The sequence below is a fragment of the Choloepus didactylus genome, chromosome 3, assembly GCF_015220235.1.
Source record: "Choloepus didactylus isolate mChoDid1 chromosome 3, mChoDid1.pri, whole genome shotgun sequence".
In the NCBI taxonomy this organism is placed as follows: Eukaryota; Metazoa; Chordata; class Mammalia; order Pilosa; family Megalonychidae; genus Choloepus; species Choloepus didactylus.
In genome coordinates this window covers 5,058,601-5,074,169 of record NC_051309.1, presented here as the reverse complement: position 1 = coordinate 5,074,169, position 15,569 = coordinate 5,058,601, and the positions used below count along the sequence as shown (strand labels likewise).

The following is a 15,569-nucleotide window of genomic DNA, read 5'->3' as shown; positions in this document are numbered from 1 at the left end:
TTAGAATAAATGTGAATTACTTTTGTAATAAAGAAAAAAGGCACAGAAATACATTATTTTTTAAAAACCACAATGTATCGAGCCCCAAGGGAGTGCAAGCTTTATCCCTGATGGTGAGATGGAGGAGGCATGGCCCCTGCCTGCCAGGAGCTCACTGCTGGGAGCGGGTGGGGGCAGACAGCGGCTACTCGAGGAAACACATCACACTCTGTGCACGTGGGCAGCTTCCTGACTGCGGGGAGGCAGGGGCAGCTGCGTATGCTGGCGTCTACTCCTGGGATGGGCAGGGTGCTGGGCAGCTCTGAGTGCTTAGTAGGTTGACAGGCGCTTAGTAGGTTGACAACAGATACCAGCAAAAAAGATGGGATGACCAAGCAGGGCAGAGCCCCGAGATAAGAAGGGTTGGTCTCTCCGGACATGCAGCCGAGCGTGTCCTCCGCCAAGGATTTCCACAGATGTGCACGGCTCCCAGGGAGCTGGGGGTGCTCCGGCCTCATGGCCTATCTGGCCTCTGGGAGGGCCGGGATGCATCCAGCCTCAGGGCTGACCACTCCGTCTCTTAGAGGCTGTGCAGCCCGAGCAGGTTTCTGCCCCTCTCTGAGCTGCACCTGGGGAGTGGGCAGGGGAGGCCCACTCCACTGGGCGATCCTGAGGTCGAGGGGTGGTTCCACGCAGCCCCTGGCTACCCTGAGGCTGAGGGACAGCCCCGGGCACCTTTGACCTGTCTCCTTCATTGTTATTTGGCTCCTCCATGGTGACCAACCAAGAGCTGGCAGTTTAGATTCAGGCGATGGGATTAAGCTAACCCGTTCAGTCTCTCTGTCTAGCACTGGGATCCAAAACACACGTTTGCAGAGCAGGAAGTTACCCTGGGCTGGGAGAGAGTGCAACCCGGGGCCCACCTCGGCCCCAAACTTCCCCAGCTGTTCTCCTGCACTGATCCACACGCATCCCCCTGAAGACCCGGGTTCTTTGTCTGCCCCCCAACACCCCCCTGCACTGGAAGGCCCCTGTGGGTGGGGATACCTGCTGTGCTCAGAGCTGTCTGTGGAGAGAAGGACCCGCTCAAGCTGGTTTCATGGAGACACCCTGCTCTGCCCCTTCCCATTGCACAACTTTGAAAGTCACACCAAGAGCCCCGGAGGCCACTGCCCTGTTCACTGTGCGGCTACACGGCAATGGGGTGCCTAGGCCCTTGTTTAAAAAAAAAGCGTTATATTTACCAGCAATTATTATCTGTCAGGTGGTATCCAACAACAATGACAACAGTAATAGTAACAGGTTCCGTCTGCTGCAAACTGCCGTGTGCACTGAGCTCTGCTAAGCGCTGTGCAGACATGACCTTGAGGAACTGATAATGCTCATAATCGTCATCATCCACGACGACTGTGCTCAGGGATCCCCGCGGCTCCCATCAGCCCGGGCAGCAGGTCCTGGGCTTCTCCCCGATTCACAGATGAGCACACTGAGGCTCGGAAGTGCCAGTGCCTCCCGGGGGATGCAGCCAGTCTGTCCAGACACTCAGAGTCCCCCCTCCAGTGCGTGCGGGGTCCCGCCAACCCAGGGACGGGCTGCTGCGTCACCATCACCCGCCAGAGCCCAGGTAGGGAGTGGGCCTGTGCCGACTCGTAGGGAGACAATGCACGACACAGAATGAGCCAATCCACCCACCTGCGTGGCGGGTCCCGAGGCCTGGTGCACCGAGGTGGGGGAGGGGACTCGCCCCTAGTCACCGGCCGTGCCAGGGCCGAGCGGGGCCTGCACGCTGCGTCCAGCACTCACTGCCCCAAAGCACTCGCCAACCCCAAGCTGACCTCGGGCCAAGGGCTCTCTCCCAGAAGGCGGATTTTGGAACTTACACAAGTGATGTCCACAAATAATAACAAGAACCTCCAATCTCTAATCCCAGCACCCAGAGATCACTGCTGTTAGAATTTGTTCAAGTCCCTCCCAACATTTTTATACTTGTGTGCACACACACTACACACACTCTCTCTAGCACAAATGGGCTCACACTGTATTTATAGATATTGCCCTTTACACGCCTCATTGAGGCACAGCAGCGAGCATTTTCCACAGTAACACCCACGGCTCTGCCTGGCGGGCACAGAGGCTGCCCGTCCTCCCTGGCATGGCTGGACGCTCCTTCAGCCGGCCTCCTTTACCACCAGACTACCACAGGGTCTCATCTTTATGCCATGATAAAAACCAGAAAATCAGGGATCCAATCCCAGCACAAATGCCGGGTTGAACCGGGATGTCCGGGTTCAGGGCTCTGACTCACCCTCCATGGTGTCTGCACCAGCTTCCGCCCCTGGCGGCAGAGGGGAGCACCTGCCCCCACTCCCTGGAGAGGCGTCAGCTGTTGCTCCCGATCCCCAAGGGGGCTGCTCAGCGAGACCCCGGGCCCACTTCCCTCTCTACTGCCCGCCCCCATCGTGCTAGACAGACCCCTACTTACGTAAATCACGCGGCTCGGGGACCCTGAGGTGCTTGAAGCAGGGACAGAAATAATGCTCTCGGAGGATGTTCTAGTTTCCTGGAAGAGGAGGAGAGAGAAGGAGGCTGAAAACAGAACATCCCAAAGCTCCAACAGAGAGCCCAGCTCACGAGATAGACAGACACATGTTCTGCATTTGCAGGTTGAAAGAATTCTTAAAATAAACACACGGGCTTGAATGAATGGCTGGAAAATCACAAACACAGCAGCGGGCGACTTGGGCGACTAGCAAACCGGCTGCGCTCTCCGTGCAGGCCACAGGCACCCCGAGGCTCACCAGCCTTCCCGCCACTGAAAGGATGTTTCTCTGAGAACAAGAGCCAGGGATGCATTTGCCAATGAGTCTACAAGCTTGGAAGCAAGGGCCTCCCCCTTCCACCCACTGTTTGCTGCTCAGAGATGCTATATTTTCACCCAGATTATAAGGGGAGGGGGCTGCAACGCATCCCACCCAGCCCGGACCTCCCGTGGGGCCGTCCCCTGGTGCCACCCTAAGGCCACTCTCCTGCTGAACCTCCTGCTGCCCCAGCCTTTCTCAGAACAAACCGCCCTTACTCTCCGCCCCCTAATGCACCACCAGCACCTGCAGTAACCCCGTTTTGCTCCCACCCCTAAACTGTGTCTTCCAAGTGTCCTCCCCTGGGCAACTCTGGTTCCACCATGGCTCTTGGTTCTGGGGCCTCTTTAGTGCTTCACACCTGTGACATCCCGTCCCCTCAGCCTGTCTTCCGGAAGACGTAACACCCCCTACCCAGCCTGGGTCCCTGCTCCTCCCTGTTGGCACCTGCAGCACCTGCATCCCTGGGGTGACAGTTTTGCTGCATTGAGCTCCCGCCACCCCCAGCTCTGTTCTCCAGCCCCCACCCCTCTTGTTGCACCAGGCACCCATCCCCACCTGGCACAGCGGGACCCCATGGCCTGGCCTCAGCCCTCACTCCTGCCCCTCACCCCATATGAAAAGAGCCCACCCCCACGCAGGGCCTCCCAGCCTCGCCGGGCTCCTCCCGCCCATGGCCCCCACGTCCGGCTAGGGCCTCCTTCTAGGGCCTCCCCCTCCCCGGGGCTCCCAGACACTGCCCAGCTCTCTGGTCCCTTTCCCCCTCCCAGCCGCCCCCCACCCTTCAAGGTGCACCCGCCCTGCAGCGGTGACAGCAGCCGCGAGGGCCCGTGTGGCAGACACACATCTCCGCCCATGACGGGCAGGACAGGACAGCACAACAGGACCAGACATGTGGCCACACGTAGCCACGGGGACAAACCTGCAAGGCCCAAGGGGCGGTGCCCGGGCAGGCCTGCTGGCAGAGCTGGCTCTGCATCTAGAAAGGAAGCAAGAGGGGACAGCGCGTGACCCTCCTCGCGGGGCCGGGCACCGAGCCAGACGTGCTGCAGCGCTCACCCCGGAGGGCCCGGTGGGAGGCAGGCGAGGAAGGGCCCAGGCTTCCCCAGCAAGGGGCACAAAACACACAAACCCCTGGCACCGTGTGGGCTGCGAGGAGGACACCTGTTTCCAGGCTGAGAGCTGCAACGAAGGCGGAGGCGAACGCCACCCTGCTCAGCCTCAGCCGGGAACGTGCACACCGGGCGACCCGGATTTTTGCCCCACTGTGCGCATCCCCGAATGACCGCGAATGTGCCGGGGGTGCTGGTTTTGGGGTTACAAAGAAATCTCCATGCGTAGGTGAATTGCAAATACAGAATCTGTGAATACAGAGATCAACTGTATGTATTTTATACATAAAAATACACGTTGTATCTCGGCTTCTTGTTCTATAAAATGGGGGCTTTCCGTTTCTGAGGGGTAAATTGGGGATGAGACGTGTTAGATTCTCAGCCTTGGCACCCAGGTCACCTGGGGCTTATGAGACGCATTTGCCGGAGCCTCCCCTCCCGCAACAGACCAGCCCGGCCGGCGGCACAGGGGCGGTTCTCAGCCATGGAGAAACAGTTCCAGACTGAGCTAGCCCCGTGCCAGCGTCACTGTCACCCTGTTGTCCTAAGGCAGCTTGCCACCCTCCACGTCAGGCTCGGGGCCCTGGCTTTCCTCTAGGCACGCTCCAGATGGGTCCCGAGCTGTGGGGCGTGTTCTCCCTGCTGAGGTCAGTAGCTCGACCATGCCAGGGAGCTGGGTTGGGGTCTTCTTCCCAGAGTAAGAGGTCGGGCATGCCTTCCTGACTCTCCCACCCTGACTCCGACTGGCCCAAAGGAGACACAGCCAAACCCAACACCCGCTGTGTCCCCCAGGGACCGACACTCACACAGTCCCTGTCCCTGCCTGCTCTGGGGACGAGCTGTGGCAGTGCTTGGGTTGCCTGACTCCCTCTAAGGTCACGCATGGATGCTAAGGGTCTGGCTCCACTATGTTTGGGTGGAGGAGGTCAAGGCCCAGAGAGGGCAAGTGATCTGCCCGAGGTCACCCAGCAGCCGAGAGACAGAGCCAGACCCCAACGCCAGGGTTCGCTCCTGCACCCTCTCTGGCTGCCGCTGAGAACCTGTGAGGACATCTTCACTCACACACAGCCAGGTGGCCTCACCGGGGCCTCTGGGGTGGGCCCCAACAAGCCCGTGTCCTCCCCACTCAGCAGCCCCCACTGCCTCTGCAGGGGGCTCTGCAGCACCCCCCAAGACTCTCCCCCCACAGCAACAGCCTGGACCCCTGTGCATCAGACCCTCCCTCACCTCTTCCAAGCAGGCCAGGAGGCACTGCCTCTTGTACCTGAGACTGTGGGACCCCCAGACAGCCCGGCCCCCTCCTGCAGTGTCACCCAGGGCCTGGGTCCTGTGGGCCCCTCCGAGAGCCCCTGCACCTGCGTCAGGACCTGCTCCAGCTGCTCCAGGGCTGCTCCTCCCCCGGCTCCTGCCTCACCCCCCTGCAGGTCATGCTGCCCTCCAACAGGGGACCCCACCCCACATCACCTGCCGCCTCCCAGCTCCCCGAAGCCTTCCGTGGCCCCGTTCCCTCCACCTCGGCGCTGGGCACCCTGCTGCATCCATCACACGTCCACCCCCACGGGCGGGAGCTCCCGGAGGGCAGGGGCCAAGCAGCCTTATCCTTCTCTGTGTCCCCAGCACTCAACTCCAAAGGCGCACAGCAGGTGCTTAGCGGCCGTATACCTGGGTGCCCACGGATGCATTTGGGACAGCGCAGTTAGGCCCTCACCCATCTGACAGGCTTTCACTGGCAACCTGCCCACCAAGCCACCGGCGGCAAGAACCCAGCCCACGTGGTGTGAGGTCCTTGTCTTCAGAGCGGCCATCCCCTGGGGGCAGCATGTGCAGCCAGGGGCTCCCAGGCAGCGGGGGACGTGCGGCCCCTCCCTCGCCTAGCGTGGCCCCGGCCCCAGATCAGCGTGTTCAGTGCCGTCTTCTCTTGCAGGAGAGCAACATGGCGGGCGGGGACCCAGCTGGGGCCTCTCGGGGGTCCCAGGGCCCACCCAGCACCTGGCACAGAAGGACACGTGTCCCAGGACCGCTGGGCACTCGCTTCGAGATGCCGCGGGCACTGCTTGTCCTGACGATCACGTCTTTGCTCCCCACAGGTGCCCTCACGAAGTCCCACAAATGGGGTGGCGTGAAGCAGAACACACTTTCTGTCTCGCAGCTCTGGAGCCCAGGACTGCAATCGGGGTGGGTGGCTGCACTCCCGCCAGGGCTCCCAGGAGCCCCTTCCCGCCTCTTCCAGCTCCCGGTGGGGGCGGCCTTGGCTGCCTTGGCCTGCGGGGCCTCCTCCCCTGGGGGTGTCTCTGTGTCTGCATGTACCCCAGGATCAAGGCTGACCCTGGTACAGGATGGCCTCATCGTAGCTTGACCACACTGCAAAGACTATTTCCAAACGAGGCCACCTTCCTTCTCAGGTTCCGGGTAGATGTGAATTGTGGGGGGCACACACTTCCCCCTGGTACACCGGGGAACCCATGGGGTGACCTCCACTGAGGGCCCAGGTGCAGAGAGCGTTGGTGACATGGATGGCGTCGCTGTCACTGAGCTGGCCGGGCCTGGTGGCCTCTGCGAGCTGACTGGGATGGCCGTCTGCTTGCCCCACCCAGGTCAGAACGCGGCCAGCTCTGCTGGGAGAAGCATCTCCAGGGCCCGGGGGGTGGGGGGGCAGGGACACCTCCTGCCACCTGATCTGTCCACTCACCTCCCCAGCCCCCAGCATGGCCCCAGGCTCCCCGAGTTTATTCCTGATCCTCAGGGGAGACAGAGGAGGCTCTGTGGGGCTGGGGTGGGGTGGGGAGGTGATGCAAGGGGCAAGCAGGGCCCGGCCAGGGCTTGGTTCTGTCCCTGCAGCAGCCCCGACACTGAGGCCACTGTGCTCAGCTGCCCAGGCTCGGCCCCAAAGGCTGGGTGAGGCCAAGAAACCCTCATTTAAAAAACAACTGTTTCAAAGCATCTGCGGCCAACAGGCCCCAGGAAGCAGCCTCCCCCTGCAGTGCCCGCGAGGACACGGACTAGTTCTTCCCCTGTCCAGAGAGTGTCCAGCCACTCAGCGGGCTCCTTCCAGCCGGGCTGCTGACCAGGCGTCAGGGCAGGGAACGGGGTCCGGGGCTCTCTGTGGGCAGGGCTGCTGCTGCGGCAGGGGCGGCTTGAAGAACGAGCCGTGGTGTGTACTGGTCACTTGAGAAGGATGGTGGACACCAAGCACAAGCCTGCCGTTCACCGCAATCCCGGCCGTTTAACTCACACACTGGACTGAGCAGTGTAACCCACTGTGTGCCTGGGGTTGGCAGAATTATGTCCCCAGAAGACGTCCCATTCTTGTCCCTGGAACCCGTGACCCTGTGACCTGACGTGGCTAAGGGTGCTCTGCAGACAGGGTCAAGTTCAGGACCCTGGATGGGGACAGGCTCCTGGATCACTGTGGGGCCTGAGGGCATCACAAGTGTCCTTCCAGAAGCGGGGCAGGGGGTTGGAGCCGGGAGTCACGTCAGAGAGACCCAAAGCTGTGGGATACGAGCCAAGGAGCGTGGGTGGAACCAGTCCTGCGGGGCCCACGTTAAACTTCGGGCCTCCAGAACCCTGAGACTGTAGATTTGTGTCGTTTTAAGCCACTAAGTTTGTGGCTGTTTGTTACCGCGGCTGTGGGAACGTAAAACCGTCACCAGCCTCCTTCCCTGCACTGCAGCCCTGAGCCCCTGGAATATTAGGAGGGTGGAATTTATGGGGTCCCATCCCACCCTCCCCCTCAGGTCCTGGGTCCCCGCGGCCGTGGAGGTTCCACAGGCCTGGCCAAGGGGAGGCAGCAGGCAGACCCCGCGAGCTGAGGAGCCGCCGGACACCGGGAGCCATGGGGCTGCTCCGGCTCCCAAATCCCAGTGCTCTCTACTTTAAAAACCAACTTGACTGGGTAAAGACATTGAAATGAGAGTCCTGGGAATCCACCCCAAATGGCAGAGGGTGACCCCTTCGAGGGCCCCACCCCTGACGCCCTGGAGCCCCTCCCAGGCCAGGGGGCCCCTGCTGTCCCCTCTTCCTTCCCTCAGCCCCTGGGGCCCAGCCCTTCCTGGCTCCATCAGCTCCTCGGCTCCCCTCAGGACCTCTGGATTTCACTCCAGAATGTGCTATTTGGTTTGAGGGGACACTCAGGAGTGGACAGAAGTGTGGCCAGGGCTCTGGACCCCAAATTCTAGTGGCCACAGCCCTGTCCTGAGACCCCCGAGGGCCCACCTCACTCCAACCACTGCTGTTTCCTCTCTCCCAGGGAGGACAAGACCCCTGGTCCTGCAGCCCCCCTCCAGGGGGTCCCCTCACCCCTCTGAGGTCACTCAGGTGTCGGGCACAAGCACTTCATCTCTGGGTCAGGGGCCTCCGGGCTGTGAGGGTCTCACTCCTGGGTATCAGGGGATCAACCTGAATCTAGGTTGAATCAGGGCCTCTGTTGACATCTCGATGGAAGTCCTCGCTTCCTTGGGGACTCCTGGGGCTTGGGGTCCCTGTCTTAGCCATCCTGGAGCCCAGGCCTGGAGGAGGGCCCTGCACAGCAGACCCCAGAAGAAGCTTTCTGAGCGAATGAGCAAAGGGGATGTGCCGTGAGTGAGCACACAAGCAGGACAGGGTCTCGCACCTATGTGGTCGGTTTTTAAGGCCCACGGTGGCACTGCCCGGGCCGGGTTCCTGTAGCCTGGGCTTGGCAGGGGTGGCTGGGAGGCCGTGGGTGAGGATGGCCCCTCTGCTGGCCAGCACCTTCACGTCTTCCAGGCTGACGGCCCCTGGAGAGCCTCCAGCCCCATAGCAAATCCAGAGACCCAAAAGGCGTGGTTCCTGTGAGCTCCAGACATGGGGTTGGCTCCCAGTTCTGCCTGGACTTCTGACCTGGCCCCTCGTCCACCTGCCTGCCCAGGGGTGTCACTAAAGGGATCACACAGCAGCGCTGTCATTACGAGATATGACCCCAACCCCCAAGTCCAGGATCTGAGTCTCTGGCCCTGTAGCTTCCTGGGGAGGCTTCACCTTGGGTACAAGACCCTCCCTGGCTAGAGACAAGAGGGGGCTTCTTGGGAAGCAGGCAGGACTCCCAGCTCCCAGCTGTGCCAGCCCTCAGAGCTTTGCTTCCTGGGGTCCTCCTGGCCCTCCAGAGCCCACCCTCTGCTCTGCCCCCACTGGCTCCTCTTCCAGCCACCCCTGGGGATGCCACATTCACCTCTATGTCGTCACCAGTGCAGGGAAGACCCTCCCGCCCCAGGAGGGGGTCTGCGTTGTGTCTGTGAGCCCATCGAATGCTCCGAATGCCCACCCTGCATTCCCTGTCCCTCCCATAGGAACCCAGCCCTGCCGTTTGGGGACATTCGAGAAGCTCAAGATCGTCAAAGGCCAGCTCCAGCTGGCTCACCTGCAGCCTGGCTCGGGGTGTGTGGAGGAAGGTGAGTGCAGGAGGCCCAGGAACACCTGAGAGGATAGCAGAGGAGGCAGGGGCTGGGGGTGGCAGCCCTGGGGCTGGATCTCGGCCGCCCCCCGCTGCCCCTTGCAGCCTCACTCCATGACTTGCCTGCTCACACCCTCACAGCCGGGCCCCGGGGCTGCTTTACTGGTGGCACGGACCCGGGAGCCCGGCACGAAGGCTCATGGAGGGTCCACATGAGAGCAGCGAGACCCCCGTGGGAGAGCAGAGTAAATCCCACCAACCTTGCTTTTGTCTTCGGTCCGGGCTGCCTGCCTACACGCGGGGTGCCAGATGGACGAGCCTGCGGACAAATGCCCGAGAGGGACGCGGTTAGTGTTGGTCCGTGACAGTCAGGAGTGGGGGCTCTGGGCACACACAGGCACCCACTCACCACCCACCCTCAGGCAGCCCCTCTGTGCCTGCACTGGCACCGGGCGGGGGGCCACGCAGACCCTGACCTCCGCCCCGATGGCTCCCACCTAAAAACAGGGCGACCCCTAACCCTCCCTCGTCAGGCTGTCGGGAGAATTTAATACAACGAAGTCAGGGTAATAGGTATCGGGAAATTCCTCTGAATTGTTGGCACATCATCAGGCGTGTCTTGGGCGTGAGGGGGTTCAGCTCTTCCTGCCCTCGGGGACCACGGCACCTGCTTCCCTTCCAAGCCCCCCAAGCCTAGGCCCGACCCCGTGGCCCCTGGGCTGAGCTGGTGATTCACTCACAGGCCCCTGCCCACCGCCTCACACCCCTGTCCTGGGCCCTCCATGGCGGGGGGTGTCCAGCCTCCTCAGCCAGCCCCCCAAGCAGCGGTGCAGGGCCTGGCACACAGGAGGGCCTCAAAGAGCAGGTGTGGGATGCAGGTGTCCCACCCACTTCCTAAGTGCACACCTGGGAAGGTGACTCGGTCCTGGTCTGCGTGAACACAGAGAACTCTAGAGACAGGAGTTGACTGGCATGCGTGCGGTGCTTTTTGAAAACCTTTATTTCTATGATTATAAAGGTAATAGATGTCCCTTAATAAAAAATTACAGAAACTTTTAAAAGTATAAATAAGAAAACTTTAAAAATCATCTCTAATCTCCCACCTGCTTTTTGGGGGGGCTGCCTTCCAGTCCACACATGCATTTTAAACAGAATGCGGGCTGCACTGTGCCCACACCACTCACACACAGCAACCTGCGCTTAAAAGTATGCCGCAAACATTTTCCTATGTAACCAAATATTGGAAACGTAACTCTCAGGGCCATGTGACATGCTGCCGCATGGTGAGCTGAGAATTTATTTCTCTGTTCCTCTCCAGCTGCTGCCAACGCTCCAAATAATGCTGCAGGGACAGCCATGCCCAAGAGCCTTTGGCACATGTCTCTGTTTGCTTGGGCACAGCCTGCAGACGGGGTCTCAGCTCACAGAGAGTGGCATTTTTAAGGCTCTTGAGACTTTCTGGCAATTTCCCACTTTTTGCACCTCCCGGCCAATGTTCAAAGCCCTTTTCCTCATAGCCTCCCAGGGCTGGGAGCATCTCTAACCTCTGTCACCCCAAGGTGGACAGCAGGATCCAGCTGTTGTTTTAATCTGAGGTTGCTCGATGATTCGAGCCAGCACCCCCAGCCCCCCACATTCTTTGGAAAGCATCTGTGCTGTGCACACAGCCCCGGCAGGCAGTGGGGGGGGGGGCGGGCAGGGGGGAGACCCTCCTCCTCACCACGGAACTAGGGTGCTCCATGAAACAGGAGTGGAGCCCATGACCTGGGCCAAGCCCCCACCACACAGCCAGGGGATTGGAAGCTCAGGGAGGGGACAGGCCTTGCTTAAATGTCCTGCAGGGTCATGTGCCTGAGAAGCCCAGGCTCCAGCCTCAGCCCAGGGCCTCAAGAGGGCCTTTGTCACCCTCGACGGCCAGGATCCTGTCCCCAAGCTGCCGTCCCCGTGCCATGTGTGGGCGTGCGTCAGCCTGGTGGTGGCGGGCACCACTCCCCGGCCCCAGACAGCCCTGCATCTGCTGGGGGGCGGCCCAAAGGACTCCTTTCACGGAGTCTTGAGAAGAGAGTCAGGAGACGAGCGGGGCTGCCGGGGACGAGGCTGTCCTGCCTGACATCACCCTGCGAGCCTGGGCCACAGACAGGGGGGCCTGTGTGAAGACAGGGGGCCTCACGGGGTGGCAGGCAAAGCTGCATGTCAGCTCCTCTGAGAGCAGCCCCCACCCACGCGGGCGCCGCTCAGCTTCCCCGAGGCCACGGGAGACAGCGACGCCCTGAAAAGGAAACCGTGGCTGGCGAGGGGAAGCTTCCAGGGTAAGCCCACCCTGCCCCAAGCCCCCTCTCTCAGGCAGCCCCTCGCCCCAATATTGAATCCACCAGTGACCCAGCACCACCAGCTCCAGCATCTTTCCCACCGCCCTCCCTGGAGCCAGCTGCCTCCACCCTCTGCCCTCTCAGCCCTTCTTGGCGCCCATCAGGCCTGGGAACGGCCCAGCATGGGCTGCCCGGAGGCTCCCCACTGCCTCACAAACAGTCTGGGTCAGTATCCAGCCCACAGCTCCCCTCTGTCCTTCACTTTCCCCAACTCTGCACATGTTTCTCTGCAGCCACTGACCGCCCACAACTCTGGCCTCTGGGCCTCAGCACACATGCTCACGTCTGGCTGCCACAGTCCTTTTACTCCCTGTTCATCCCTCTTGCAGGGAGCCCCCTCCTCCAGGAAGCCTCCCTGGTCTGCAGCGCCCATGTCTCACCACATGGCAGCAACATCTCCCCTGCCAGACGAGAGGCTCCTTGTGGGCAGGGGCTGACTGACTCCGGACAGGGGTCCGGGGAGGGAATAGCAAAAGGTGTGTGTGTGGGGGCGGGGGGGGGGTCGTCCAAATGACACCGCTAAGTGTAATGCTAAATATTCAGTCTCCCATCTCCCCTCCCAAGGGATAAATACACTGCAAGGAAAAATAAATGGTAGCTGAATGCCACAATCTGCACATCATTTTAACATAACAAATGAGCAGCAATGAGCCAAAGAGTGTTCTAATAAAAGGAGGAGGGAGGCAAAGAGCTGCGGAGCCTTGCCTTTCCTTTAGAGTCGGTGGCCCTTTCTCTAAAGCCCGCACAGATCACTCCTGTACTCTTAGTTTTTCACAGGGAATGGGTTTGGGGATTTCCCACGAAATGCTGCAAAATGCAAACTTTCTTTGTCAGCACTTTGCTGGTTCTTCCTTGATCCAGAAGAAAGCCTCAGCCAGGGGTCTTTAACGCCTCCCCCAACACCCCAACTCTCCTTTGAAAGGACGGGTGCCTGGGCCAGGATGGCTTCCTGGGTGAGTCGAAAGCAGTGACCGATACAACAGACTGTATTCGTTTCACGTCTTGCTACAGGAACTGAAATGCCGATGCCCGGCCCTAGCTTTAACTCGGCCCTTTCTGCATCTCGTCCACGCGAGTTCACTGATGTGGTCAAGTTGGTCAAAGCCCCCTCAAGCTTTCCATGGCTACACGGCCAAGGCAGGACTCGGCTGTGCTCTGTGTGCAAAAGCCCGACCTCCCGGCCCACTTTTTACCTTGGAGGTACATTTCTTCGCCTTCTGCAAACATCTGGCCACACCTGACACATAGTGCACACGAAGGGTGATAATGTTTCTCGCCTGCCTGGAAAAAAGAAGGAAACGAGGTTTTTCTCCTTTTGGTGAAAGTGCCAGCTGAGGCTGCGGCACGGTGCCTGGGGGACGGTGGCCGGGAGCAGGGGTGGCTGCGGGGTGGCTGTGGGGTGGCCGCGGGGTGGCACAGCAGAGGCCGCCCAGGCTGTCCAGGGCCAGGCCTGGAACGGGGCTCCAGTCTGTGGCCGGGGCCCGGTCGGGAGCAGAGCAGCCTCCGCGAGGGCAATCGGCCAGCCCGCGCCTCCCGGGGCCTCCTCCTCGCAGGTCTGCGCCCCCCAGGACCCAGCCGACATGTCCAGGGAGGCCGGACCCCAAAACCTCCATCTCCCCAGAAGGAGAGGAGGAGAGGAGGAAGTAAAAGAGGGGGGAAGGTGGGGAGAGGAGAGGGGGTGAGGGGAGGGGGGAGGAGCAGGGGGGAGGGGGAGAGGGAGGGCCGGGGTTTAGAGGAAGGGGGAAAGCAGGGGGAGAGGGAGGGAGGGAGAGGAGAGAAAGGGGAAGAGGAAGGAGAGCAGGGCAGAGGAAGTAGGAGACAACGATGCTCGTTTCAGCCCGGGCTCCCCCAGAAGCAGCTTCCAAGGCGAGGATCCCAGTGCAAACGGCTAACTTGGCGGGTGACTCCAGGAAGCACCACGAGGGTTGTGGGGACGTGAGCCAGGGAGGGGCTGCCAGGAGCAGGATGAGCACCCAGAGGCGGGAGCAGGGCAGGCGGCACCAACGCCAGCAGCCAGGGGAGGCCTTTCAACTCCAGGCTCTGCTGTGAGGGACGGGCCTCGGGCAAGGACAGACAGACGGAAGTGGAAGGTCGGGGAGCACCCCCGTGAGGCCGAGGGGCACAGTGAGGGCCCGGGCAGCCCCTCGTGCAGACCTCAAGGCCCTGCTGGCCACACTTGCTCTGAGGCTGCAGCTGCAGGAATTCCAAATGACACCGTCAGGTGAAGACGCAAATTACCTTTGCACGTAAGGAGCACGGATATCATTCTACAGGGTGGGAAAAACACGGCATCGGCACACACACGTAAATCTTTCAGTCTGTGTGTGAACCTCATAGAAAAGCCTGGAAGGGCTGGTCAACAGGTAACGTTGCCCAGGTGGAGGCACCAGAGCGAGGGGCAAGGAATAGTATTTGCCTTTTTAGATCTTTCTGTGGCTTAACTGGCCAAGGTAGCATTTGTCATTTTTATAACTTGAAAAACCCATTAAATTAGATTTAAAATATCAATACCTAAAATAAACTAAACAAACTGCATCAGCTGGCTCGGCTTATTTCTGCATGGTGCCAAACCACGACCCCGGCATGTCTGATTTGGCGTCCCTCCATGGTGGACATTTCCCGCTGTTGGCTGTGAGTGTGGACGCCAAATACCCATCTCACTGTTAGCTAAAACGGGAAGCAGTCTGACCACTTCCGAATCTGATGTGGCAGCCACCCCCTTCCTGAATAAGGAGGTGATGGGGTGAGACTTCCTTGCGAACCTCTCGCTTCTCTCTCCTTTGCCCTCCGGTGTCCTCCCCGGTGACGAGCTCGCCAAGTCTAGCAGGGAGGAAGAATCCGGAATGCACCTGCTCTGGCAAGGGGACGTCTGTCGCCTTCTGTGCCAAACCCGCAGGCAAATCCACACGGCCCGCCAGCGTCCCCAGTGAGGGGTTCCTTCCAGGAAAGCTGAGGATGCAGGGTCCTCGGGCCCCCACCCCAGCGCCCCCTCCCACCTGGGGGCCTCCTCACCCACCCACCCCACCTCTGCGTGTTCCTTTCCGCAGCTCAAGTGCCACCTCCTCTCTGGCACATTCCCTGACCTGGGGGATTGAATCACGTCCCTCTCAAAGACGCCTCAGGCCCCAACTCCTGGGCCTGTGGAGGTGAGAACCTTGGAGACCCCATTAACCAAGACGAGGCCACGCTGAGTTGGGGAGGCCTCACTCCAATGACTGCAGTCCTCATAAGCAGGGGAAGTTTGGACCTGGAGACAGACAGTGTGACGGTGTGAAGCTGTACAGCCCCCAGAAAATCATGTTCTCAAGGCTAATCCATTTCTGGGGGTGCTGCCCCATCGTAAGTAGGATCTGCTGGTGGGTAGGATCTGAAGTTGACACGTGACCCCCCTCATTCAGGGTGGGTCTTAATCCTCTTACCAGAGTCCTTCATAAGAGAATAAAAGAGAATACACAGAAGAAAGCCCCAGAGAAGCTGAGAGACAAGCAGCAGAGGCTGAAATCAATGAATCTCGGGAAGGAAGGGAGCAATCAGCAGATGCTGCCATGCCCTGGCCACTGGCCGAGGAGCCGAGGGTCGCCGGCAGCCAGTCTCCAGGGAGAAAGCATCGCCTACTGATGCCTTGATTTGGACGCGTTCACTGCCTACGAACACTAAGTTTGTAAGCTAATAAGTCCCCACTGCAAAAGCCAGCCCACGCCTGGTATATTGCATTTCATCAGCTTTAGCAAACTAAAAAGGCGGGGAGAGAGACGGCACCTGCCGGGGGCAGAGAAGGGGTTACGGGTGGCAGCCAGCCACCGCCAGAACCTGCAGATTCCGGGAAGGCCTGATCCCGCTG

The 15,569-nt window shown here is 60.5% G+C and overlaps 1 protein-coding gene across 6 annotated transcripts in view; it reads right to left on the bottom strand.

Moving 5' to 3' along the window:
* Positions 1-15,569, bottom strand: part of ABLIM2 (actin binding LIM protein family member 2) — a 166,973-nt gene that overhangs the window by 55,121 nt on the left and 96,283 nt on the right. For 3 of the 6 annotated variants that reach the window (XM_037829322.1, XM_037829324.1, XM_037829321.1), the window contains exons 7-10: positions 12,922-13,009; positions 9,620-9,678; positions 3,760-3,816; positions 2,462-2,539 (exon numbers count right to left, since the gene is read on the bottom strand). In XM_037829322.1, the coding sequence (XP_037685250.1) occupies positions 2,462-2,539; positions 3,760-3,816; positions 9,620-9,678; positions 12,922-13,009 (282 nt within the window). The remainder of the gene's footprint in view (positions 1-2,461; positions 2,540-3,759; positions 3,817-9,619; positions 9,679-12,921; positions 13,010-15,569) is intronic. The other 3 variants (XM_037829323.1, XM_037829325.1, XM_037829326.1) reach the window with 1 other exon arrangement.